Source organism: Nothoprocta perdicaria, unplaced genomic scaffold (genome assembly GCF_003342845.1).
Source record: "Nothoprocta perdicaria isolate Ctin4 unplaced genomic scaffold, notPer1 scaffold_324, whole genome shotgun sequence".
NCBI lineage: Eukaryota > Metazoa > Chordata > Aves > Tinamiformes > Tinamidae > Nothoprocta > Nothoprocta perdicaria.
This window is the reverse complement of record NW_020455560.1, coordinates 1,773-28,644: the sequence shown is the minus strand read 5'-3', so window position 1 is coordinate 28,644 and position 26,872 is coordinate 1,773. Positions and strand designations below refer to the sequence as shown.

The 26,872-nt window shown below is 41.1% G+C and overlaps 1 protein-coding gene across 2 annotated transcripts in view; it reads right to left on the bottom strand.

The window, feature by feature from the left end:
- LRMP (lymphoid restricted membrane protein) overlaps positions 1 to 26,328 on the bottom strand; it is a 37,485-nt gene extending 11,157 nt beyond the window's left edge. Inside the window, exons 1-24 of one of the 2 annotated variants that reach the window (XM_026043264.1) lie at positions 26,245 to 26,328; positions 23,532 to 24,153; positions 22,602 to 22,712; positions 21,646 to 21,826; positions 21,369 to 21,445; positions 21,196 to 21,274; positions 20,254 to 20,412; positions 18,978 to 19,095; positions 17,928 to 17,978; positions 16,566 to 16,643; positions 15,989 to 16,045; positions 13,876 to 13,935; positions 13,708 to 13,772; positions 13,517 to 13,616; positions 11,881 to 11,994; positions 11,519 to 11,620; positions 8,507 to 8,670; positions 7,405 to 7,519; positions 6,744 to 6,906; positions 5,040 to 5,101; positions 4,093 to 4,158; positions 3,151 to 3,256; positions 2,155 to 2,284; positions 1,198 to 1,279 (exon numbers count right to left, since the gene is read on the bottom strand). In XM_026043264.1, coding sequence (XP_025899049.1) covers positions 1,198 to 1,279; positions 2,155 to 2,284; positions 3,151 to 3,256; positions 4,093 to 4,158; positions 5,040 to 5,101; positions 6,744 to 6,906; positions 7,405 to 7,519; positions 8,507 to 8,670; positions 11,519 to 11,620; positions 11,881 to 11,994; positions 13,517 to 13,616; positions 13,708 to 13,772; positions 13,876 to 13,935; positions 15,989 to 16,045; positions 16,566 to 16,643; positions 17,928 to 17,978; positions 18,978 to 19,095; positions 20,254 to 20,412; positions 21,196 to 21,274; positions 21,369 to 21,445; positions 21,646 to 21,826; positions 22,602 to 22,712; positions 23,532 to 24,126 — 2,835 coding nt within the window. In that variant the 5' untranslated portion in view covers positions 24,127 to 24,153; positions 26,245 to 26,328. Of the gene's footprint in view, positions 1 to 1,197; positions 1,280 to 2,154; positions 2,285 to 3,150; positions 3,260 to 4,092; positions 4,159 to 5,039; positions 5,102 to 6,743; positions 6,907 to 7,404; positions 7,520 to 8,506; positions 8,671 to 11,518; positions 11,621 to 11,880; positions 11,995 to 13,516; positions 13,617 to 13,707; positions 13,773 to 13,875; positions 13,936 to 15,988; positions 16,046 to 16,565; positions 16,644 to 17,927; positions 17,979 to 18,977; positions 19,096 to 20,253; positions 20,413 to 21,195; positions 21,275 to 21,368; positions 21,446 to 21,645; positions 21,827 to 22,601; positions 22,713 to 23,531; positions 24,154 to 26,244 lie in introns of both variants that reach the window. The other variant, XM_026043263.1, reaches the window with a different exon arrangement.
- Positions 26,329 to 26,872: the final 544 nt, after the last annotated feature.

The following is a 26,872-nucleotide window of genomic DNA, read 5'->3' as shown; positions in this document are numbered from 1 at the left end:
TGTAGCTCCTCCAGGGACAACACTTTGGTGAAATAGCCCAAATTACTTACGTGCTGAAGGGCTCGATCCCAAACGCATCTACAACCACGATGTGATAAAAACCCTAGGGAGACTTTCCCTATCAAACAAGGATATTCAAATTTTGCTGCACGTCACTGTTTTTAGGCTAGGTAACTGGACACAACCAGTTTGCTTCCTCTTTAGGATGCTCTTTAATGCTTTTGTTTTCCTTTCCACAACATTCACACAAAGGAATTACGGAGGAAGCAGGGAGAAATCAGAAAAGGACATTTCCAAGCCCACTTGGATTGCAGAGAGATTCCGAGCAATCAAGCCTGGACATTTCAGAGAATTTTCCCAGGCCTGCTGCTTTGCCGAAGGGCTGGGAGGAGCGAGAGCCCTCAGGATGCTGCTGTTCCGGGCAGCTGGGGACATGGCAGCGCCGCGAGGCAGAGYGCTCCCCACCTGTCCCACCTCTCAGGGCCGCACGCGGCGGCCACAGGCCGTCCCCACCACTCTTGCTTTTTACCCTCCGTGTTTCCTGCCTTGATTTGCTGCCACAGCCCATGACTGCTGCAGTTATGGGTGAGGTGCCAGCCAGGCTAGGCCCAAGGCTACCCACTYGTGGTATTGTAAAGGTTATTTCCAGGTTTACGGAAAGCCCACCCCATCTCCCATTGCCACCAGCAGCACCAGTACTGGCGTTTGCCGTGCCAGTTCGGAACATGCCTGAGCAAGGTCTGGATTTCCACAGCGAGTCCTGGCAGCCCCTCCAGATGTTACTTGACAGTGTGGGAGAAAGTGCACAGAAAAGTAAAACATCCTGTGGTTTCTTACAGGTGGATAGCAAGAGTGAAGTCACCCCGACATAGCTGATTATTACTGCTGAGGCAGCAAGCCTTGAAGACATGTTTAAAATATTCCTTAGCAACCAACTCCTAGCTGGGAGCATGATCCTGATGGGCATGAACATCAGGACGCTTGGCCCTGCATCTGCAGTATTCCTGGATGTGCCCAAAAGGAGGGGGATGCCTCATATGAGGCAAGGGGTTGCAGCTCCCTGCCGACTGACACCTGCTCCATCCACCTCAGAGCGGTGCCAGTTGATAGTTGCTCAACACCTGGCTCTTTGCAAGGCACTAGTAAGCATGTGAACCCATTCAAAACCACATGTGGGGTGTCAGAGACAGCTCTCACCTCAGCCAGTGAGGAGTCCATCGTTGTAATGGAAACAGGAAGATCTGCATCAGCACAGTTACCAGCAGGGCATATTTTCCACCTGGCAATACACACGTTATTTGCATATTGCCCAGGCAATGAAATCTATTGCCTTCCCCCCTCCCTCCCCTTAAGCACATGACAACTGAATTCAGTATTTTTTATATATATAGTCAGCTGATTTCCCAGAGAAATAGAAGTTGCATCCTTCTCCCAGCCTCCTCTGGGCTACCCAGTCCTACAGAAGATTCCATGGCAAAAGCTTCAAGAGCTGTCAAGACCTTTACTGCACACTGCCTGCTTCCAGCTCTTCAGCAACATCCTTATTGTTCTTTAAGTACACACCTAAAATTATTAGAGATCTTTCATAACCTTAAGAACTTCTACTTGAAAAGTTTAAGGAAGCAGCCCAATAGGCAGAATTTCTGCATTCAAATCATAAGCTGTGCAATAAATAGATAATCAGAGAATGGTTGTGAATCTAGAAGGGAATCTGGAGATCATCTAGTTAAAACCCCCACTCAAGCAGGGGCACCTAGAGCACAATGCACAGGGCACCCAGACCCACACTTTTAACCCCCCAAAGCCAATAGAATTTTGGCTCCTAAATATCAAAGTCAGTTTTGAGCTAAATACTGAGAACAGCCAGAAGAATGCCTGCCTCAGCCTCAGTTCTCTAGCAAGAAGTGGAAACAGCATCATCAAGTCTGGCAGGTGTCTACATGAGAGCATCAGCCAAAGGATCCAGTACTAACCTGGTGAGGTATAGATTCCTTAAGGAAAAGCATTACCCACAAATAGCTGATCACTCGGAGTCCAGTATTTCTTAAAATCAATGCCCCAGAGTTGGACTCTCCGTGTGCACCTGGAACCCACTATATCCCATGGACTCTTCTGTCCTTCACCCTCAGGAAGTTAGTTATTTTGCTATTTTACCTCCACTCAGTTTGTGTCACATCCAGACTGCAGGTCTCAAGTGTGCAGCTGCGAGAGCTCCACTTGCAGTGGGGATGCCAGAATGGCACAGGAGAGTTATGAGGGCATGAGACTTCCAGGGTCAGAGCATCTGTTAAGAGATACAGGTATGGTGAATGGCAACACAAACTTAGATGTAGCGTTTTATGTGAGTTTTTGCTCATGAATTTAAGATAATCAAGGGGCAAATCACTATAATATTGATTTATAATAAGGCAGCTCTACCTTGCTAAGAGCGAGCTAGGGTGAAGAGTTATTGTCAGTCTTCAACCTCTGAAGATATCATCAGGTTATGGAAACTTCTGCCTGAAGGGTCATTGTTTTATGTGGCAGATGAAGGTGAGATAGTTCGAGGAAATTTTTTGGTAGTAGCTCTTCACTGGTTCAAACCATAAACACCTGCCTTACTTGTGACCCAAGCGGGGCACAACAGCAGGTTGAAACTACCCTTCAAGCTCATGCACTGAAACAAGCTTTTGGAGGGCTGATGTCTCACCGAGCAACAACTTACAGGCTGATTGGGAATAATGCAGCTCAGGGCCTGTTAGCTCACACTGGCAAGCATCTCGTCAGGAACTCACCGGGAGATACGACTTATACCAACATCTCACAAGTTTTTGGGGACTTCTGGTGTGCTCGCAGGAAAACACCTTTTTAGGTCTTGAAGACCTTTATAAGCACAACTGAGCCTCATGAATAAAAAAAGCCAAAACAGCTTCCCCCCTGCTCCACTACACACACACACACAGGACTGTCATTGAGGCTTAGGGAGAGGCTCTTTCAGTGAGGAGCACCACATCAAGAACAATTTCCATCACAATTTGTTTCAATACCCTTTACTTAGCACCAATAMGGTGGTTGTAGATCATCTATCAACTCTACTATGTTATTTTAGGAGACCAAGAGAGATAGAAGAAAAAAACAAAACCAAACCAGTCATTTCCAGCAAGGTCTTACCTAACAGGGGTGTAAGAGACCAGCGTGAAATATCCAAGGGCAGTGTTCCAAAATGCCCAGTGCATAAGCTGGGTCCCTCAATCCACTGTTTTTTAGAGTGGCAAAGCTGCTAAAAAAAGAGAGCAATAATACTAGTCAGTAATTTTTAACATGTTAGTACCCAGAGACCAACGAAATTGCTCCCTTCAGTTACATCTGCATAACATATTAACAGCTACACAAATAGATCATCTGCTGTACTTTGCCCAGAAAAGCTCAGATCCTCAACAGACAGAAAAGATACAGAAAGAGGTAGAATAATCCAAATTTTAACATGACATTTGCAACAGACATATTGGTTCCAGCTAGGTAAAAAGAAAATAGGTTGGACAAGCAGAGTAGGGCTGTATCCTCTCTTCTGCTTGCAGTAAGGCCAAACCAGCAGTGAGGCACTTGCCCAGTGTTTGACATCTRCCCTGACACTTTCTGTCATGACTTTCCCCATCCCCAAAGGCACATAACCTATTTGCTGTTTAGCAGTAAAGTTTCATCTGACTGTGGCTGAAAGGAGCTCTTGAGGCAACACCTACTCAGCTGCATTTGACTATATGCAGTGTGAATGATGGAAAATGGAAGAGATGGTGGAACATGCAGCTCTATCTTCAGCCTCTGATCCTTCCCCAAAGGCAATTTCTCAAGCTGCTCCTGTATTTTGTCACAGTGACTGTTCAGGAGCAGTAAGAAACTAGCTTTGCACTAAAGCTTTAAATATACCTATATGCGTTTGTCAGGGCAGGCATCTCAGATTTGTTGGATGTTTAGCTCTGTAGAGTTTCTGCTAAAGAAAGTCATTTATTTGCTCCAGGTCAGGACCCTGACACCCTCCCCTATCCGCCAACAAGCATAGACAAAAGTGCCCCATTTCAGCAGATTCAGCAGTGGGCAGAGCAAACCCCCACTCACCTTCCCTTTCGCAGGCTCAGTTGATGTGGGCAGCAGGCTATAATCAGGTTCTTCATCTACAGTGCTCTGTTGCAATAAAAACAACAGGTTAAGGAAGGCAGTCAAATGAAAAAAAAAGTCAAAAAGAAAGAACATTGTACTACTGGTTATGTACAAAGTGAAATTTTATCTTTCCAAGCTGCCAAGAGAATTGTGCCAGTTGTTTCCCTCGGCTAATTTTAGCCCTTAGTTCTGCAAACCTTCATGCAAATGTACAAGTTTTGATCACATGAATCTGATGCAGAGTTTTGATTCAGCTCCCCTGATGCCCTGTGGTGATCTAGGATACACCGTAGGATCCTGTATTTGGATAATTACCTTGCTATTCCATGTTAAATCCAGACTGTCAGTTCCCGAGCTAGTAGTATTCCTTACTAGAGACAGTAGAGATTAAAAAAAGGATTCTTCCTACAACATCTTCCTCCCTCCCCCTTCTCCCAAAAGGGATTTTTTTTTTTTTTTTTTTTTATGAAAAGAAAATCTTTGAGGTTGATCGTTTTCAATGTATCTCCACAGAGGAGTACAAAGGTAACTGTAGTAAAATATTTATAATGTTGAGGCATTGGAATAGACAGTAAAACTAAGTGCTGCACAGTTTTTTTTAGGACTCTGCAGAAAAGGCTGACCATAGCAGACCAGTCAAATCAATGCATCAGGGAAAGCTCCCCCCTCTCCCAGTTAAGCGCCAATCTATTTAAATATATATATAAAAATAAGCAGAAGAGTGAAAACAGTTACATGTCCATCAGTGAATACAGTTGGCTTTGCCTCAACTCCAGTTACGTGCGCGTTAGATAAGAAGAAACCAAGTGCTGCAGAACCGCTTGCGGCTCAACCCCACGACACGTGTCCTTCCCCAGGGCCCCTCCTGTGCAAGGCTGCTTTCCCCCACCAGAGAAGCCTCATACCTGGCGGTGCAATCCAGACAGTCGCCCTTTAAGCACTTCCCTCCTCAGCTCATTAAGAGTTGCTATGAAGAGACACGTACAAATCTGAACGGGCTCCTTAAAACTTGGCAACAAGCACACAGGTATTACAGTGTCCCTAAGCCTTACTCCTGTCTACCACAAGCCAATTGCACTTTGCATTGGGCTAGTTACCTACAGGAGTATTTACAGGAAATGAAATTTTAAAAGTGTGTTTTATTTAGTATTTCCTAAATGGTGCAACTTACTTTTCTTTCCATGTGGTTACATTCCTCTTATTTTGTTATAAAGGAGAAGATGTTTCCCTATACCAGGACTATATCAAGGTGCAACACTTCCTTATGGAAATGGAAAACTCCATTACAACTTTTTTGAGCGGGGAGGAGGAGAAAAAAAAAGATATTTTTCCTCTCTAACTTCACATCCTCTTAGAAAGATTTAAGGTAGGTGACTTTTACTTAAAACCTGGCAGTATTCTCTGTTAWAGTATAAAACTGGACAATACCAGGGCCTAAGATTAAACACTACGGTTTCAGTGCAAAAGTCAGAAYAAAATCCAACTCCCATGGGCTTATTCAGCTTTCCAAGGATGAAGATTGCAGCACTCAGTGGCAAGTCAGGATGGGACACCCAAGGTGTAGGAGCAGCTGTGCCAGGCTGCCTATGGTTGGGCAGCATCCTCCGTGGCCAACAGGTTTCCTAATTTCTCAGCTTTTAAAGATTAAAGATGGAAAGGAGAAAGGTCCTCCATTCTACTCTCATCCTTATTTCTCAAATCTATCTCCACAGCACTACAAGTTTCTTCCTACTTGGATATAGAAAGTGATCCCTACAAAAACCCTAAATACATTTAAACCCAGAATCTTCCTCAGGATTTGGGAGAGAGTTTGTGTTGCTTGAATCCACTACAGTATCTTTCTCCTCCTCTGCTTTAAGAAACTTGCTTGGCAGAAAAGCTCCATCAGGTCAGAGTTGGAGGGAGACCTGCTTGTGTTGCTGCCCTGCCGCTTGCCAACAAGCTCGCAGAGTTTGGAGGATGCAGGAAACATGCAGGAGGATGCAGGACAGCACCACGAGCAGGCGCATTGTGCGCCAGATGCTTCCAGACTTTGGAGAGAAAAAAAAGCTGCCTGTACTGGAATCAAACAGCTACTTTATTACTTGTCAGAGCTTTTGAGGCATCAATGTTAAGGAGTGGGCAAACAGTATGAAATTTCAGTGCAAAAATTAGCAAAATTGGTGCATGCACACTGAGTATAGTGACACAACTGGTTTCTACCAAGGAGAATAGCCTGATGCACCACAGGCATTTGGGAATACGCAGCAAACCTCAGCAGCGAGCAGAAGGCAGGGAGCCTAAGGAAGATGGGAAACGGACAGCAGCGAGGTGGGAAATTCAGGTGTAAAAACAGCATCTACAGCATCTGTAGAGTCATTCCTTCCTCTTGCTATCGCAGATGGTGTCAGGAGGCTCCACAGGTCTGGTCCAGCCCAACACCCACTCAGCAGGATCTGTCTGACTCAGAGCCCAGATGCCTCCTCTTAAAGGGAGGAGAGCTTCTAACGGAGCACTTTACCACAGGGAGCCCTAAGGGTCGGTCCTTGTCCCCCTTTTTGTGGTTAAGCCACAAAAGATCTGCCCATTCCAAAGCAAATATGTGCTGGCATGTGCCAGCAGTTACTCACTTTTCTGTGCTTCCATCTTTTCCTGAAGCAAGTGGCAAACGCTCCTTAAAGCTGCATTCATATCCTGGAGTTTTTGCTGCTCAGAAATGGCTTCCTCCAACCTGAATCTCAAGGAGGCAGCTTCTTCACAAGCAGAACGAAATGCCTCAACTTGCTCCTCTGCCTAAGCACAAAACAATGTTTAAGAATCAAGAAAGAAAAGCAAAAGCACGAAAAGCAAGAGCTAACAGCCTGGTTAGTGCAAGCAGCCTCTATAGTTCCTGCAAGTGAAACCAAAGTGCATCTGTTCTCTCTTAGGAAGTGATAAAGCTCCTTCTGAACTTCTGCATTTTCACAGTGGGGTGGACTGTGTATGGAAGCTATTTTTGGCTTTATTCTTTTTTTTTTTTTTCCCCCTCCTTCTTCTTTCTTCAAGCCACCACAAATATGCAATGCTGCCTCTTTCATCAGCAAACTGTTGTCACCACCCCCTCAAATTTTACTTCCTCTGCTGGTTCCACTTTTGCAACGAGGCGCTCCATACTGAACATGCGATTTCCTTTCCCAACAGCAGCAATGCATTGCACACTGCTTTCTGCATCTGCTGCATTTGCATTTGAGTCTGCCTTCCCCCCCCTCCCCCCCTTTCCTTTTGCCTAGGAAGGACTAGATGGTCCCTTACCTGTCTGTTGGCATCCTCGAGTTGCCTTGTAGCTTTTTCTAGATCCAAACCCAAGGCTTCCGCCTGGCCAGCAGCTTCTTCTCGCAACTGTTTGACAGCTTCTACCTCACGCTGCCTGCGGGGTGCGAGAGCACAAACCACGACCGTCACCGACGCTGCGAGGCCGCACGCCAAGAGCCRCGGCACCGCACGGCTCCCACACCCCAGCACTGGGCACCATTTCCTTGCTAAGTACAACTTAACCCAGCAGGCGGGGAAAGCTCTTCTGCAGCAGCTCTCCGAGGAGGAAGGGGGTGGACTTTCCCCTCAGTTTCTTCCTGCATAAGCAGGGCAAGGGAAGCTTAGGGTTTAGCCAGAGGGCAGGAGCTTAGCACACCAAACCTTAGCACCCGCTCCCGGGAATGCCAAGGCCTAGGAAGCTGCTCATACTCTCATCTCAGATAGAGGCATATGTGCAGGTTTTTATATTTGGCTAAGGATGGTGGATGACTGAGTAAGCCTGGCTCAACAGCAACTTCAGATTAATTGTTCAGGCAGAACCAATTTCCTGGCTCCTTTCCTGAACATCTGAGAATATAGGGAAGGGAGAGAGAAAGGACCGAAGGTTATGTCTGCTTGGTTTTAGTGCCATATTTTTAAACAGGAACCATGTAGTAATAAATTAATAAAAATATAGTTTAAAACTATATTTTCATATTTAATGACAGGTTGAGGTCATCTCACTAAGAAATTAAGACAACATATTGACTTGAGATAACAAATGTCTCCAAAAACAAGGACCCTTGCAAGTCTATGCTTTACAAGTCTCTGGGCTCAGATGCAACCAGCAGTTCAACAGTTGCACCTGTTAGGGTTTCTTTTCCTTTTCTTAACTGCTTAGTCTGTGATCTCCCTTGTATTTTTAAGGGACATCTCCAGGATCTACGTTACATACAACCTACGTTACTACATACAGCCTCAACTCCCACACAATGCAAAGTGACACTAAAAGCAGACCTGAGACCCAGGACAGCAGAGTTTTCCCCTTATGAAACAAACCCTTCAGAGGTCACTGATCTTTGTTCCTCAAATCATTAAAAAGCAAAGAGCTTTGAAGAGGTACCTGGCAGACAGCTCTTTCCTTAAGTGAAGCTGCTCTGTCTTGCTTCGCCTCAGGTTGCCTGCCATTCTAATAAAATCCTTATCTAGGGATTCCATGCATTTTTCTAAGAGATGAAGTTTCTGGACCCAAAGCGCTTTCTTTTCTTCTAGCTCTTGCTTGAGAATCTGTGAAATTAAATTGCAACATAGTAGAGGAGGAGTAGAGCCATAGGGAAGCCAGCACCAGTTTCACCATGAGGATTTTCCAGTGCCACCCTTTAGCCCTACCATCCATATCCAACACTACCCAGAATGTGGCATTACCTTGAAGGTAATTGAAGGTACCTTGAAGGCTCACAGCATTTCATAAATACGTTTATGTAGCCTTTGGCTGAGGGAAGGGCAGGAAAGAACAGCAGGGAGATAAGGAAACTGCTTGATAAGAAAGATCTTACAAATGAGAAGTGGGGTTTTGTACCATATGGGGCAGCATTTGGTTCAGTCTAGAGCTTGATGAAACAACCTAAGCTAGTTACCCACACCCTTCCAACTCCTGGCCCTGACTGGATGCAGGGAGAGACATGCTAGTTCCTGTAGAGCACTGGTACTTTATAAGGTTAACTGGAGCAATAACTAACAGTTTCCACACTCAACACTTAATCCCATTTATGCTATTCCAATTTAACACTTTTTTTGGAAAAAGGTCATTTCTGAATTAGATGCCACTCCCAGTCTTTCTTTCTGGTAAAAGCTAGGGAACACAGATGGTCCTCTTTCCTGTTTGTCCTTGTGAAACAAATATACAGTTATGTTTATGGCAAGTACATAATAACAGGCAGGTAAAGACACAGCACACAAGGGATTCTTTACAGTCCATCCTAGAGAGCCACCATTACCAGTTGCCCCAGGCACAGTAACAAAAATATTTTTCATAAGGTGAAAGTTCTATTAATGCCCAGCTTGCAGAAAGCCCCTAAGTGGTCACTTTTAGCTACTACAATCCTTTTCCTCAAAGCATGCCTGCAAATCCATTGGTGCCCATTTAAGTACAGAATGACAGAGGAGGTGGTGGGAAAGGTGCTTCAGCCAAGCTTCAACCGTTCTCCTGCACATCTAGCAGATGAAATATGCATCCAAGGGTGACCCAGTGCCAAAGACTTTTGGTTTTACCTCTATTTTTACAGAGGGAGAGGGGGGAAAAAGAGGAATAAAAATGAAGTCTTCAGAAACAGAGGATTTGGTGTTACTTAATAGAACTACTTAACAGTGACTTGCAGTATGCAGTAATGAGAAAGAGGAGTCCAGTTCTCCTCCTCTGACCTTGTTCACCAGGGGACACAATTTGGAAAGTTCAGCTTTTAACAATTGCTTAGCAAGACTGAAACAGGGGTCAGTGAGGGAAAAGGTTCAGATTTCCAGGATGTTTCACTAGTTCAAGGGAGAAAGCCTCTCTCCAACAAATACAGATGTCCTTACTAGTTCTCAGGCTCCAGTCCGATGCTGGCCGATATCCATGTGCTGCATAGAAGGCCTAGGTATCCATGTGATATCCATGTGTCACATAGAAGGCGTCTTTAGATAGGCTTTCTGCAGTGTCATGGGATGTGAGCATGTGCAAATACCCACATCCTGAAGATCTTTCTCTGTTAGAGCAGGCAGCCCTTGCCATCAGAAATAGCATGGGTTTTAAATATAAGCAGCATAGGCTTATCAGGGCCCATGTGTGTTGTGGCAAACTCAAGTTTTCCAGCAGGAAAAGGACAAGAAAGTCATTACCCTCACTTTTTTTAAAGTCTACTGCTGTTCATCAATACATACAATATTTCGCACACCTATCTCGTTCTAGCTAGGTAAAGACAGACTTTAAAATCACCTCTCACTCCCAAGAGTCACAGCAGCAAGTGACCTTCTATTTTTAAATTATCTTGATCATACTTTTTAGCCTTGATTAGCTCAGTTGATTATTGTATTACTGTCTATGGGCCAGAACAGGATTAAATCACCATTATGAACTCTTAACACCCATACCAAAAGTTGAACACTACTTAAAAGCAGACATCTTACAGCAGTGCGTGTTACGGTGTCTTTTGCTGTTACTTAAATAGGATGAATTTGGGCTTGAGTCTATAAAGGTGTCCAAAGACAGTGTTAATTTACAGTATAAAGTTTTCTATAGATTAAGAAGGAACAAGTTAGAGAGAAATTATAACCAGCGAGACAAACATTTGAGAAACTGCTGCTATGTGGGAGGGGGAAGGACAAGAGCAAGAGTGTGGAGTCCTGTCCACAGGCGGCTGCGGCTCCCACATGAGGAAGTTATTCTCACCACACAGTTACTTTGACCACAAGCCTTAAGTCTTGAGCTCTACAAGAAGTATGAGGAATATTTTAAAACATTATGCACGATTAAAATTGTTAAAAATGTATTTGTAGAAACTTTTTTTATGAGGAATGGCCAGCAGAAGCACAAGAAACCAAAGTCTAATGGCCTTGATTTGGAAATGCAGTTACAAAGCAGCCTTCCTGCTCTTTCTGGTAGTGCAAATATCCACTACTTAATCATAATTTCAAGTATAGCACATGGGAAAACATGAAAAACAAAAGGGAACCCTTAACTACAATTTTGATAAAGCTGCATAGTAGCACTGTACATTGGCACCTAATCAACTCAGCTTTCATTCCAGTGCATGCAKTGGACAAAAAAGCTTCATAAATTCCCACCATACATAGTGCTGCTGTCTACTACTTGCTTCAGTTACCCTTTCCTTTGGGCATAATTTTAAATAAAGTTAAATTTTATAGAGATTAGTCACAAAAAAACACAGCAGTTGAGTTAAAAGCTATCATCTCTCCMCTGACCCAGCAGGAACTTAGAATAATAAGACATTTCTCTGCTTAGAGCCATACCTGACCTTGAGGGGATGGCTACGATCTCAAGTGGTGTATGTAACACACAACAGCAAGGCACCCACCTCAGATTTTTGCACAGCCCCACTATTTAAGACAGTGGTGTTAGAGAAATRTAATTACTTACTACAAGTTTTCTCTCCAAAATCTGCTTGATGGGAACATCAACATCTTCCATCCATTGTAAAATAGTCATGACAAGGTTCTCTGGTTCAGTAGCTTCTTCTTGCTGCAGAAAAAAATGAAAAGTTAAGAAATACCAGCATTTGAAATACTAATCTTACGTAAAGCCATCCAGAATTGCACAAATTCTCACTGTTATCATTCTAARTGGGTGCCAAGTGACACTTAGAGAGTACATCCATCCCCTCAAAGAAATAAGTTACTTTTTCTAAAGAAAAGCTGATCTTTTTGGACTTCTTAGAGTAGTCATAATTAAAAGCCTGATAAAAAGACCATAACCTTATTCATATATGCTATGCGACTGACCAGATTTTGCATAATACTCTTAAATCTTTCCCCAGCATGTTCAGGTCCTTGAAGCAAGAACAACACTTCACGGTCCAGTGTTTCATCCAGAGATGTCCATTCAGTCTTGGTAAGCTTTGAAGAGGGAAGAGAGTCAGCTAGCTTATTTTGACATCTCTTTACTACAGAGCAGCATCAGTGACATTTAGGCTTTTTTTTTGAAGTATCCCTGCACTGTATTTACTAGAAGGTCAGAGCCCCTGCAAACCTGAAGCTTGTAAAGGCTTCTCAAAAGTATCATGCCATGAGGATTTTAAAGAAACTGCTGAATGACCTGACACAAGTTTTCATGCCTGAAATAAGCAAGTGATAGTCAATTATCAGTTACATGGTATTTACCAAGTGAGAAATAAGTAGAGATTATATTTTCTTTACAAGTAAAGATGAAATTTTGCATCTCACTTAAGAATTTGAGAAGTGATAACTGTTATTACACAATAGGCTGCTGTGCAAATTGCARTAACATATACTGCTTTTGAAGCAAAGCTGCCTGGCCAGTCACTTCTCTTATTTCTGGGCCTATATTTTCAGTCCTTTAGCAGATTTTTCACCTCCTCCAAGTGCTACCTCTTCTTTGCAAATACAGTGCAGGTACAGCAAATGCTAAAGCAAGTAGCAGCAYGCCAACTTGCAAGAAGAGACACTGCAATAGGTTTCCTTTGTCACCAGCTCTGACAAGCAATTTGTATCTGAAGAGAATACTATTAGGAAGGACAGGTCTTTATGGAAGCAGCCATGAAAGAATAAGCCTTACACAAACAAAAAACCCTGCCAAATCCCACCCTACAGAAATAAGTAGCTAATGAATAGCTCCCTACTGAAGTCCTGAAAGTTTGGGAGAATGGTAGATCAGCACTCCAAAAAGCACAATTTCCAACAGAAGCCAACCCCCTGCTGCCAGGTGTCCCCTCTATTAGACTACAACTTCAAAACAAGCAAGCTCAGTTGTAGCCCAAAGATTTTGGCAACCTGTGCTCAGAGGAATGTCTCATGCCTCTTTCAAGCAACTATCTGGAGCCAACAGGAAAATATAAATAAATAAAAAAAAAAGACATGACTTGAAGAGATCAGTCTCTACTACTCATGCTGAGAAAGTGTTGCCTATGAAGAGACACCTGGGAAAGTTACTAAAGAAGCAATTAGATGAGAGATAACCTTCAGAAGGCTACAGTGCTTATTTATCTTTTCCATTAGATGAGGTTTCGGGGAAAAAGCAACTTCCTCTCCTGCCGTTTTCTAAAAAAAAAATTTTGTCCACTGCTACTAGCACAAGGGAAAGCAGAGCACTGGTTTCCTCAGTAATGGCCTTCTGTGTACTTGAAGATTCTCATCTACTCCAACAATCTGTTCTGCCAGCTACTCGACTTCAGCTCTCTCAGCTATATTTTGTAGGTCATACTTTTTAGATGTTTTATGTGCTTTTCTGTGGACTGTATCTAATGTGCACAACACTGTATCTTCACTTCCTGCATTTCTATACTAGGCTCTAACTCCTAGATCTTAATTCCTAGAGTTAATCCAACAAGCTCATTCACTGAAGACCTGTTCTTCATTTATTGTTGCAGAATAGGATAAGATTTTTTAATTTACTTCATACCTCAGAAGCCTGTGCAAGTTCCAGCTCACAGTGCAATGAGTTTGTTCCTTCAGCTATACTGCTGTTAAGCTTATATATCAGTGGGAAGCTCAGACCATTTCTAAAACAAACAGAGGGAAAAAAAGAAAAACACATCATTCTTTTTGTCTTTCAAAAAGTTGTGTTTTCTGGGCCTTGCTCGCAATACTCACGAGATCAGTTCCTGCTGCATGTGCTGCATGTTCTCCAGTAGTTTATTTTTTTCAGCTCGCAATGTCTAGAACACACATCAGACCTGGTTAGAAAATTAGTTTGCCATACAAAATAAGATGTGCACACTTCTCTCACATAGAGAGAGAAGTCAAATTCACTCCCCATACCTCTATTATTGAGGAACATTCCACAATTGTTGACTTCAGTTCTTTGATGTCCTGGTCCTTCTGCAAAGATTGCAGAAGAAAAAGAGGAAAAACCTTTAAAACACAAATAACTTAGTGATTTGAATGAGCTAATATGTGACTAAGATTCTCTATGGCTAGAATACTACTATAGTCAATCCTTTACCACAACATTAAGGTGTATATTTGATGTTTGAACAGCAATCCATTTTCYGGTGCTTTCGCAGCTTTGTTTTTTGAAGGGGAAAAAGGATGCAGAAGTGAGAGGGAAAGCAATCTGATTGCATAAGATAAAAATGGTCAAATTGCAAATTGCAACTGCAAATTGCAAATCAAAACTGCAAATTTGAAGGAATATAGAGCCAAGTGTCTCACTGTTGACTAAAAGAAAAGACTCTCTTATGCAATGCCTGGACTTAAGCAAAAAGACAATTTCTTCATAAGTGCCAAGGCTTATCTTCTACTCTCCTAATTTCTGTACTGGCATTGCAGATTAAAATACACAGAAGCACTTAAGCTTTGGTGGAAAGTGTGGACTATAGCATGCATGGCATGAGCATTAATCCTAAATAGCCCCTTAAACAAGTTACGCTGTGTTCCTAAACAAGTTTGCTTTCATAAGCATTCATGATCAAAGGTACAGAGGGTCGTGCTCCACAGATGAAACATCATCTAATGGAAAGACTGACAGATATTTCACACCTCACAGTAAGACTGTGGAACTTGATATAGTAGCTTTCTTAGCTATGCAAAGGAACAAACCTGTTAGGCCACTATGGTAGAAAACACTGCACAGGCCATCAGGACATTCCTTAAAGGAAATGTGAGCCTGCAATAGGAACTCTTACTCTCCTTCCTTTTACAGCTTCTTCCTCTTTAAAAGATTCTTAAAGTTTTTCCAAAAAGGTGAAGCAAACATGAGAAATTAATGTTCCAAGGTTTGCCTTGGCAGAGACAAATGACTTATGCTGAAGATGAACAAAATAAAGACAAGGAAAAATAAAAATTAATAAAATGTCAAGTGTTTTTCATCTTCTGCAGTTTGTGGCTGAGAATATGGCAATCATTCTTTTGTTTTCCTAGCACCTTTAATCTTATCCAGGTTGTCTTTGTTGTTAAGCTCATTCCTAATGCCAACAAGTAAAATCAGTTTTCCATATTAAAATTATGCAGACCTTTACCTATAAGTGCAAGTTTTCCTTTACCTATAGGCCTTTACCTAAAAGTCCATGCAGTCTCAGAGACTGCATTCAAATCTCCCACCTAGTGAATAGGCTTGGTGAGCCTTTCTTTAAGGGGAAAGATACTGCCCAGGCCACAGAAACCTTGAATCATTCAAGGATGAGTAATTGCAAGTTACTCAAAAGTGTCAATTCCTTTGTATCCTGAGACCACTTCTGTCAAAACCTAAAAATTGTCAGGAAGCATATTTTCATCAGTTTGGATTACACTGAAGTTTGGTTCTCTTATCACTATCAAATTGAAACTGCAATCACTTTTGTAGATATATTAGCAGCCAAATACTTCACTAGCCAAGTTGTTTTACTGGAACTGCATGCTAGAGAACACCAAAGTCCCTACACAGGGTCTTCTGTCTTGTTTTCAAAGTCTACAGTTGAAAAATAACATCAGAAAAATACCTAAGTAAAGCCTAGGCAATTACAACTCAGTATTGGAAAAGCTTAGACATGTGTTTCTGGGCGGGTTCTGGATCACCATGTCTAGCCAGAGAAGTAAGCAACAGAACTAGAGRACAGAAATGGAAATGTCTTCTGTGAGTACATTCTTCTACTGCCAATTTATGAAACTCAGCTTTAAGTTTCTGTGTATAAAATTCTGTGCATTTCTTGGCAGTTCAGGTTTGTTTTGTTTAAATGTATCTATTTTTTTAAAGCCAAATCCTGAAGCTCTTAGTTATGCTGACTCATACCCAGCTCTTAAAGTATATCTCGCCTACTTTGAAGCCATTTATAGGATCAGGTTCTGTCATATAAGAATATCAGAAAGAACAGTACCACAGGAGAGCTGCCTTGGATTTTCAGCCATGTGTCCCATACTCAGAAGTTTAAAGCAAGACAAAATTAAAATAACTAACCTGGATCAGGCTTGCCTCTTTATTCACCACAATAATCTCATAGTCGTGTGCTTGGATCTGAAGTGCRAAGAGATTAGATTAAAAAGTATTCCAGTTATTTGCATGTACTATGAGAAGTCTGTTCCTCTCTCATATTGAGAGAGGAAAAGRGCATCGTGATCCCTTGTTTTGAGGGAGTCGACTTTGCTAAGTACCTTGCATATATTTTTCAAAGTCAAAATCTTGCACCCAGGTAAAACAGATATCACTGTGGGAACTGAAACATTTTTGTCTTTCCTTTTCTAATCAGGCTAACAGTTTCAGCAACAGTAGCAAATACATTATTTTACTAATATTTCTTCAAGATATACGGAAAAGGTTTCCTAAAATTTAGGAGGAAGAATGAAACTGTGGACTGTCGAAAGGAGCTTGGTTTCTAGGCTCCAGATAACAACTTTTCTAGTCAAATCTATCACACTGTCTAAGCTAAAATGCACTCTTGCTCTTCACTAGTTTAGTATTTACCTTTACAGAGGGGGAATTCTCCTCTGGTAGACTGTAACATCTCTTTTGTGCCTTCTAAAGTTAAAACACTTACTTGAAGCTCTGCTGTAGTTTTAGACAACTCCAAAATCTTCTTTTGAAGTCCATCAGTGTCCAGGGTATTCCTAATATTCTAAAAATATGCAGAGTGTTCAGGCGCAATAAAATGGATTGACAGATTCTCTTACGAGAAGCTAAGCATAATGACAACTTCACCCCCAAACTACTGCGTACTCTAAAGCAGTGTCAGCATTTATGTTTATACAAAGCTTCCTTATACTTCTTCCTCTGATGTTTTTAATACTTTTCAAAGTTAAGCTCTGATGCTGCAAAGGTCAGGACTACCCCAGCCCACAAACACTTGGGACAAGAATTGCACTGCAATATAAGTTCATCTACCATATGCCTTTTTCATATCAAAGTAATATCTTGAAATTTGAGGCAAAAAAAAAAAAAAACTTGTAGGATGACACAATCAAAGTTCAGGCATGCCGCCATTGAATGCAAGATTCTGGTTGAAATGTAGAAATTTAAGGGTGGGATTAAACTCAGTAACACCAACACCTCCAACAGAACTCTAAGAAATTTGTTTTCAATTCAGATGAACAGAGCTTTTCCCATTGAAATAGCTTCTCCATCACTTTTCATTTCTTCAGTTCCTGATTAAAAGAAAAATACTCCTCAAAACCCACAGTTTCAAAAACTACCAAAAATCAATCTGAAAAACTAAATGAAAGCCTTTACACCTGCAGCAGAAGAAATATTTTTAAAAACATAGAGCATATGAATAGCAATTCAGATTTACAAAACTTTTTAGAAAGACTAATCTTGAATACTGTAAATATGCAATAAGCAGGGACTACTTTACTACGCAATAATAAATTCTTGGAACCAATATATACAAGATCTATGAACAGTATCTCCTTCAAGCCTCCTGTGGATTCTTGCTCAGTATTAAAGGATCAATCTGAATTGAGAAGCCCCCAGCTACTGCATTTTGTTGAAGCTACAGTTCTACACAGGACTCCTCATTTGGATCTTAGAGAAGGACAATGGAAGTGATCCTCAATCCAAAGAAGAAAAAAAAATTACACTCTGTACAGAAACAGAGTTAGAGCTATGTTAACTAGAAATACCTAGAAATACTTAGAGTTTGTCTATCAAGATTTAAGCGTTGTAGCAGGAAGTTGTTTTGTTTCTGTCCTCCTCATTTCCCAGTCCTTACTTGCTCACCTAATGGAATGTCTGAAGCACAACACAATGTCAAGATATAGAGATAAGATAGACCATTCTTATGAAACATATTTTGCTAAGTTAGTTTGCACCTCAGGTTTTGAAGCTGAATAAAATTTGTTTCTTGATTGTGAGCTTTTAGCTAGACAAGGACATGCATTTGTAAAGTCATGATTTATTTTACCTCTTCTTGAAGAGAGGTCATTTTGATGACAAGTGACTGATTTTCTTTTTCCTTTTAATAAAAAAATAAAAAGTTGTTAGGTTCAGTCATGTTTTAAAAAATGCAATTCTTAAAATATCTTCACAAGTAATATTTAGCATATCAAGTTTAACATTCAAAGCCAGACTAATCCAAAAAGCCATGGATCACAAGCACATTCAGGTCTAGTGGGAAGCTGCAGTAACACATTTCTATGCTGTCGGGGGGAAAGCAGAATGAGGAGTGCTGCAACTGGCAGAGTTCACAAACCCTTAACGATACAACACTTGCTAAACTCAAGGTTTGGCCCCAACACTTCGTATTTGAGTAAAACTCAGACCACTAGAGGACCAGGTGATGGCATTTGGGGCTAGAATATGCATGGCTAGTTACGTTCATACCTGAATCAAGGCAGATCTGGAAAGCCTATGCATGTTACACTACTTGCATCAGAGAGGGGRAAAAAAAAAAAAGCAGCAATAACCACTCCAGCCATCTAGGTGGCAATTCAGATAGTTCCACACAGGCAGCTTGCACCCTCTCAGATGCTCTAAAGCTGCCCAGTTTCCAGCTGTCAGGCCAAATGGACAGCTTTCCGGCAGGCTTTGAATTTCTTCATAGGCCTAGGATGTCCTGAAAGATCCCTTTCTTTGGGCATCTGACCTAAGCCTGCTGTCCTCTGTCTGCAAAAGCCAAGTGCAGCACTCAAAATTCCTAGCAGGATATATCAAGCTCCAAATTAGATGAGGCCTGATTTCAACATTTGTTAACACTGTTGTCTTCAGTGTAATTATATAAAATAGTTAAAAGGGCCATTCCACTGTGAAAATTGTTTTCTACACTGTAATTGATGGGAAAAAAAGTTACAGCAGATTACATAACTAATTATATTTTTGAACAAATTATGCTTTAAAACTCTCTCAAAAAGCCTCAGTACTTGATGGGTACTGACAATTTTTATGGGCAGATAGGTCATTCTGTTGTTACGGCAAAGAAGTTGTACAGCATTAACTGAGAAGCAAGATCACCTACTAGCTGTTTATTCTGGCACAGAACCTGCTGCCTCTTCTCTTCTGAGAAGTTCAGGCTGTTTTTTGCTTCTTCCAATTCTTCTTCCAGCAACTTGGCTTTCAGCACCGAGTGCTGGATACTGGGGAGAAGGAAGGTAATCCAGGAAAAATTAAGCTAGTTGGTCATAGATAGGCTTGAAATACACAGCATTTTCAGAAGCCCCCAGGGACTCTCTTTTGGCACAGATATTTAACATAAGAGCAACAATCAAGTTTAAATCTATTGCTTCATTTTGGGGAAAAAAAGGTCTTATGGACTTGCCATCTTGTTTTATCTTTGCTCAAGTTCGATGTGCGAGGGAAGTGCCCTTCCAATCTCAAAACAAGAGCTGCATAAAGATAGCACCTATCAAGCCTTTTTCTGTCTGCATCTACCCAACAATCAAGCTTGTAACAGTTAAATCTGTCTGGTTGTCCAAGCACACAAACACATCTTTACTTAGCCTCATTGCTAATAGTTATGGAGATCTGTTCAATTTTCAGAGATAAGCTATGCATCATATTATCATTGTTCTGATCTGATACACCAACCTATRCAGGTTTCCACACTGTGGGAAGATTTCTGTCCTACCAGTAGCTCTAGACAGCAGAGTAGCCCAGACCACAGGGTCTGCCACATACACATGTCCTGCATCAGCAAAGCAGAAAGACTCCTGCCTTAATCTCCCGCAGCTAGACTAAGAATTGTTTGGTAGTTGACATAACTCCAATTATTTGGATAAGATGGAAGAACTCACTAAAAATAGCCATGAACTCATGGTTTTAAAAGGTCCCCAGGCTACAGCTGTCCACTGAGACAACCAAATCCAGTTCCTTATTGGACTTTCTATGTGAGGGTGACAGAGCACTAGAACAGGCTGCCCAGAGAGGTTGTGGAGTCTCCTTCTTTGGAGATCTTTTAAACCCGCTTGGATGCGGCCCTGTGCCACGTGCTCTAGGTGACCCTGTGTGTGCAGGGGGGTTGGACTCGATGACCTCTGAGGTCCCTTCCAACCTTGGGCATTCTATGATTCTATGACTAGCTAAACAGCTCTTACATGCATATTTTCCCACTGCTTGGCAGTGAGCATTTGACCTAGGACTGGCCACAGAATTATGCCTTGCAGATACTGCATTAACTCATGAAACTTACTGCCATGAAGTACTGGTGAGGCCAAAAACAAGCAAGATTAGCCTGCCCCATGAAAGAGAGGCCTATCCACAGCCTTACACAGACCAGGCATGCCAAGGTCTCCCACCTTTTTATTTGTTGATGTAAATCTTCGTTATCTGCCATTAACTTGTTGTTGGCCTCATCTACAGCTTCCAGTGTCAGCTTCAATTTGTTGTTCTCTTCCTGAAGCTTCTGGTTGTTGTACTGCAGGTCTGCCACACAGGTTATCAAGTCAGATGTTTCCCTGTTTCAGTAACAAAACCAGGAAATATGAAGGTGACTTGTTCCAATTAGAGKTTTTGAAAATCTTGATGCCCTGCTCCACTGACTAGAGTGGTAAGCAGGTAGCTCACACATGACTTGCAACACCACTGGACAGGTGCCAAGGCTGGATGACAGCAGGACAATACCTTAAGCCTTTGTTAATCTCCTTCTAGGTCATCAAGAAATTACTCTAGAATTTATTAATTCTAATTAATAAAACCCAGAAGTCCTGGGTCCCTTCTCTTCCCCTGGAGCCCCTTGCCATCCCCTACCTATACTTTCAAAAATGAAATCTTATAATATGAATGTATGTTATCTTCTAGTGTCTTTATTAAGGACTCTGCTGTTATTGAATCCAAATAATAGTCATGATTATAAAGAGAAATGCCCAAGCAGAATTAAGGAGTAGAAATATAGGAGACAATATCTTCCATGGTCAGATTCCAGAGAATCTGGAGGAAGAAGGGCAGGGGGAATATTTGCAGAGTAAAAGAAACCAACAGCAAAACTCTGACTGCAGGAAATTAAGAAGGTCAATCAATATAGATGGACCAAGATAACAATAAGTCAATTTATTAACATGTTTTTACTATTTAGCAGAAGTTGTGAGGAAGAACTTGTTGCATCAAGAGTTGGCACATTGAGGTCAGCATTAGAAGCCTTGCCAAGAGAGTTTTCTGAAATAACAATTCCAGGAATTGCTCYTGAATAATGAAATCTGGAAGTACAAACTTCCCTGAAAGCATTACTTAAATGAACTTACAAGTCTCCTTTGGATGCATCACCCCCAAAGGCCTCTAAACTTCCTGAAGTAACATTCAATCTGACAGACATCTTTTTTGCTGTAAGAGATATTTCTGGTTAGAATTCAAGAAAGTGCAAATTTCTTCACAATAAATCCAGCAACCAAAATCCAGAACCAAAAAGGTTCTGCACCTTCAGAGATGCTTTTATGTACTTTAGATTCCGGATCATCTATGTTTGCTGTTGGTTCCTCTGTGCAGTCTTCTTCCCTGAAGCAAGAAAACATGAAATAGTCTGATACAGATTGCATACTTGAAATATATAAAAATTTTCAGACAAGAAATATGCTGTTGTCAGAATGACGTTATCTTTGTTCTAAGATACTGAAAATAAGAATCACGGGAATGGTTTCTGCTTTCTTGCTTTAACAGAAGATTTTATGAGGTAGATTGAGGAAAAAAGGTGTTACCATTTTCTTTTACAGTCTTCAATCCACTCCTTCATGATAGCATGATATGTTTCCAGGTCCATAGAGACATCTCTTTGATCCGGGTCAAGCATGTTGCAGAGCTCTTCAAGGCCACTGTCCTCTGATCCTCGACTAGTTGTATGTCTCAGAAAATCAACAATCTTGGAAACAGCTACTTTTCCTAGGATAGACAAAGGTGTCCAAGCACTAGATTTTAAAGTCCAGCAGGACATCAGAGAGGGTAGGAAATTCTATGAAAAGACATGCTACTGATCTAGTCTGGCAGCAACTAGTCTGCTTGTCTGGTAGACAAGCAAGCGATCACTGAAGTTCTTTTAGGATCTGGGGTAGTTTAGAACCTTTTGTTTAAAAAAAAAATGGAAGTGTGGAAGTCTAGTACTTTCGTTTTATGACATCATTTAAAAAAAAGCCTCCTTTGCTATGCTACTACTTTCAGGGCTCTCATCATCAGATGAAGGTGAATCCTGTGACTGGCAGTTTCTATTTCATACAGTTAGACACCCTCCTACCCGCAGAAGAAACCCACATAAACAATAGCACATGCACACAAAAAAAGCCACCTGCAGATTTAGTTATATTAGATAGGGAACTCAGAAGAGTAAACCTTTGTTCTGAAGTTTCCAAAAGTTAATTTCTCTAACTGAAAAACGCCTAAAAGAAATAATCATCACTTATAAGGTAGATAGGAAGAAGTGTGATAATTCTCTAGAGTAGGGCAAAAAACAGTTTGTGGGGGGGGTTGATAGGATATAGAAGACAGGCAGCATACAAAGTGGTACAGAGATTTACTTAGCATCTGTCACATGTATAACTGGCCAGCTAAGGTAGCTACTCAATCTAAGGATACYACAGACTGCATTATGGTTTGGAAGTGACTATTTGAGCCTTGAAAATGTACTAAGAGGAAAGACAACAACAAAAAGCCATGGGCAAACCTGTATGCTCTACATCACATGCACAGAAGATAGTAGTCAGCAAGTCTTCTTCACAGATCAAGCTTACATCATATATATCATCAGCTTTGTAGCCCATGGACCATTTCCACCCTATAAAGAATAGTTTTGTCCATTTTTATTCATTCAGTGCAAACTTCAAACATCACTGTCTCTAACTACAGTATCATTTGCCCAATAGCTCGAGTATGGCCTACTGCAGCTTGAATAATACACAGACAATTAAAAAAAATGACAGTACTACTAAATATTGTCAGGAATTGTCCATAGCTAGAGCATCAGAAGCTAGGAACTAGAATATACATTCCTACCCATCTATGTATAGAAGTAGATACTGCATATAGTAAACATGATATAGAACAGAACTTCAGGAAGCCAGATATCTTCCCCCTTTCCCTTCCCCCAATATACACTGGTGGTGGAAGACTTAGAATCAGATTATTGTTTTTTGAAAACAATCAAAAAAAAAAAAGAAATCAATCATTAAGACACCAGGAACAACAAAAAAAAAAAACAACCCCCAAAAAAAAAAACAAAAAACCCAAAACACATAAAAATCAAACTCACTTATCTTCTATATTAAAGATAAAAAGCAAATAAATAAAAAGCAAATAAACAAACAAAATAACTCCTCTCAATAAACAAATTATCAAGTTTGAAAATATACTGACTTAATCCTTACTTCCTCAACGCTTACGTCCTCCACTTACTTTCTGAATAACTTTCAAACATAAATAGCTTTCAGAGAAAGATTAAGGTTCTACATAGCTCTTTTCGCAGTTTCATTAGAGTGGCATAGAAAATCTATTACTCTTAAAGCAGTAAAATTCAGCCATGTAGGCCAAATGTCCTGATGTCTAGTTTTATTTGATTGAGATTTTTTATTTATTTACTTTATTTCCAAAACTTTACCTCTTTCACTCAAAGACAGCCTCCTTGGCACAGAAGGCTGTGCTACAGCACCTTCTGACTTTTTATCAGATATCAAAAAATGTAAGTTTGGGCTTGACGTAAGGTACTTCTGGTCATGAGGCACATCTTTAGATTCAGCACTTGATAAGACACATAGCTCGTTCCGGGCATTAGCCTCTCTAGTTCTGAAGAGGGACGGAGTACTCTTCTCACTCTGGCAYGTTGGTGTCCACGGTTTACTCATCTTCTCTTCACTGTCAATGATTGAATAGGTGGCATTCACAGAAGAGCAGTCAGAGATACGCCCRAGACATGGGGACAGCCCCCGCAAATCTGGCGAGAAGATACTGTCACCACTGGGGCTTATGAGATGTGGAGCAGTGTTATTATGGCTTCTACATGTTCTTTTCTTCAGTATTTCTTCTAGATTTTTTTTGATGTTATACTGTGGACTGTCAAAGTTCCGGGACTGAAATTTTGGTATCTGCAATGCAGGATTAGAGACCTGGTCCATCATTTGGATGGATTTGATCTTTCTGCAAATACTTTCCACTGGGTTATGATGCCGTTTGTTAGCTCCATGTTCTGAAGACATTATCAACTTCTTCCTCTTGCAAAGTGCCTGACAGGAACAGAGACAAGACATGAGATTCAGAGACAGGAGCATAAGTGCTCCTCTGCACCCATTTTTCTGTTCAGTAGGCAATTTGAAACCTTAGCATCAAGTTAGTTAGTAATCTTTGGTCCACATCCTGACTGGCACAAAAACTTTCACTTCTAGTTCTACAAAGAACTGGATATCAGACTGGTGTGGAGCTGGAAGGGGTGGGGAAAAAAGGGAAAAAAACATTTTCCAAAATCCTGCTGTTTCCTCCCCCCTCCCAGTTTTTGTATTTAAAATTAAAAAGAATCTGAGGAACAGCATCAGTTGACTATCTTCTTAAATTAAGCGAAATGCTAAGCAACATTACCCAGTTCATCTTACCTCAAAATAGATTTTTAGATATAAAAATTAGTTATTACTTTCAGTCACATTTGTACCATATGCTTCCTTACCTACTTCTCTAACTTTAGGTCTAATAACCACATTTGTCCAAATATTTTCCCAAGCTATTTCATATAGTGCTAGACATTTCTGGCTTCCAATCTTATTCTATGGGCCAGTTATACAAGTCAGTTTAGGAACTGCAGCTTTCTTGATTTCACCCTCTGATAGTCTTCAGAAGGTAAGGTTTAAAAGCAATTTGTTTTCCAGAGAGCATTAGGATGTCCTTCTGGGCTGTTCTTTGTGGATCCTGGGAGAGGAGCGGGCAGAGCAGGCGTTTCAGCACGGCAGTGAACCTACAAGAGCTGTTGTTTTTCCCTTTACCGATTAACATAGCTGCAGCTGTCACTGCATACGTTACCACATTTGGAGTTTCCCCAAGTAACGCACCCCACAAGATGCTTTAGTTCCTTTTCTATTTTCTATTTTCAGAGTGAGGTTTAAAACAGATGCTTCAAATACAGCGCGCACCTAAGCTACAGGAGTGCACCTAAGCTACAGGAGATAGATTTTGCAAGGATAAAACCCTCCCCTCACACAAGATAGCATCACTAATCTGCATATTGCAACCTTTTTCACCCTGAACTGAATAGTCACATGCTTTTATCTCACGGCTTTCCACTCTTGCCTTTGCTCACAGCACAGGTTTGAACCCATATTTTAGTTTCAGCACCTACATTCCACTAGAGTATCACTTTCAACTCACTGGTTTTATTAAACTAGGGAATAGGGAAACAGTCAGAAGTGCAGTCTATGTTAGCTATCTATCCCACATTAGTGGCAGGAACAGTTGCCACAGCTCTTAAGTTAAGGATTACCCAAAAGCAGCATAACTCTCAGAGCAGTAATATTAAAGACCAGCCTTCCGTTTGGAATAGAGAAAGAAGAGAAAAATAAATAATAGAGTTCACACAGTGGTGCTTGCRAGAGGGGTAGTGACGTGTTTACCTGCGGGGGCAAAATACTTGCTGCCACAGCCCAGAAGGGATTTCCCCCTGCGCAGTACAAAGCCCAATGTGCCCCCAGAAGGATACAGACTTCACTGAACTGTCTTCTTTAACCAACAGACTGCACATCAGGCAGCAAAGTGAACAAACCTCCCCTGCACTCAGAAGTTAACACCCTGTTTAGCCTTTAGATAAAAGTAAGTTTTTCAAAAAATGGCAACAACAGCAAGCTTTGCCAGCACTTAAACACCAGTCATTCACTTGCATAATCTTGTAACACAAAGAGGAAAGCCATGTGCAAGTATCTATAAAGCCGGATTGCCAATAGATAACAAATACTCAGTGTTTTATACTTAAACTGGCCTCATAAAAAGGTTTTTGCAGGCCAGAAGCTCAGAGGAAATATCTGAGAGTTTTTTTTTTTTATATACAAATACAGTTTTTAAGCACTTTTCTTAATATGTCAAATTTAAAAGATTTGCCCCAGGAGGCAAATACCAGGCAGTAGAAGCTGTTTCCTACATTAGAGATTCATAACATCTTTGGAAAAAGGAAAAACCATTCAAGCTAGAATTAAGTTTGTTCTTTAAGTACATGTGATCTTTCCAGCATATGTGAGCAAACAGGCTTTACACAAAATTAATGCTGTCAACTGCGGAGTCTTTCTAAATATTACCCATGCCTCCCCCATTTAATCAGTATGTTAAGAATTCATACTTACCACAGCAAAACAGCATACAGAAAAAAACACCTTCTATTGCTCTCCTGCAGGGAGAGGGCAGAACAAACAAAGCTGTTTTAGCTGTTCCTCTGAGATCCTGACTGAACCAGCCTGGAGACTCAACTTAGCTTAGACTCAAATTAGGGCTCATTTACTAGAAAATCAGCTTTATGAGGTACACCTGTGGCTGCCTGCCACTCAGCCTACAAAGTATAATAAAGTGTAAATCAAGTGTCAGTCTCTTGACTTCTTCTATTTCTTTTTCTTCTTTTTTTTTTTCACTTCATTCTTGTAGCTGCTAAATAAATTTACTAGAATTTTAGTGCATCTTAAAGTCCTACTGTTATCCTACTCTTATTTTCAAACCAGTGAGCAAAATAGTGAAATAGCTCACTGCTGTGTGTGATCTCAGTGGGATGTTTCTCACTTCTATTGCTAATTCTCCTTTCTTTCTTTTCCCRACTGCTTCAAGCTTTCAGGCAGGAGCAGATCTTGTCTGTTTTTTTCCCTGCAGCAGCTGGAGCAGAGAACTCAGAAACTGTACCAAAATTCACAAGTCTTGTGGCATTTTGAAGTGAGGCAAAATTTGAAGCATCTTGAGTTGATGATGAAGCAGAGAGTTTCTGTG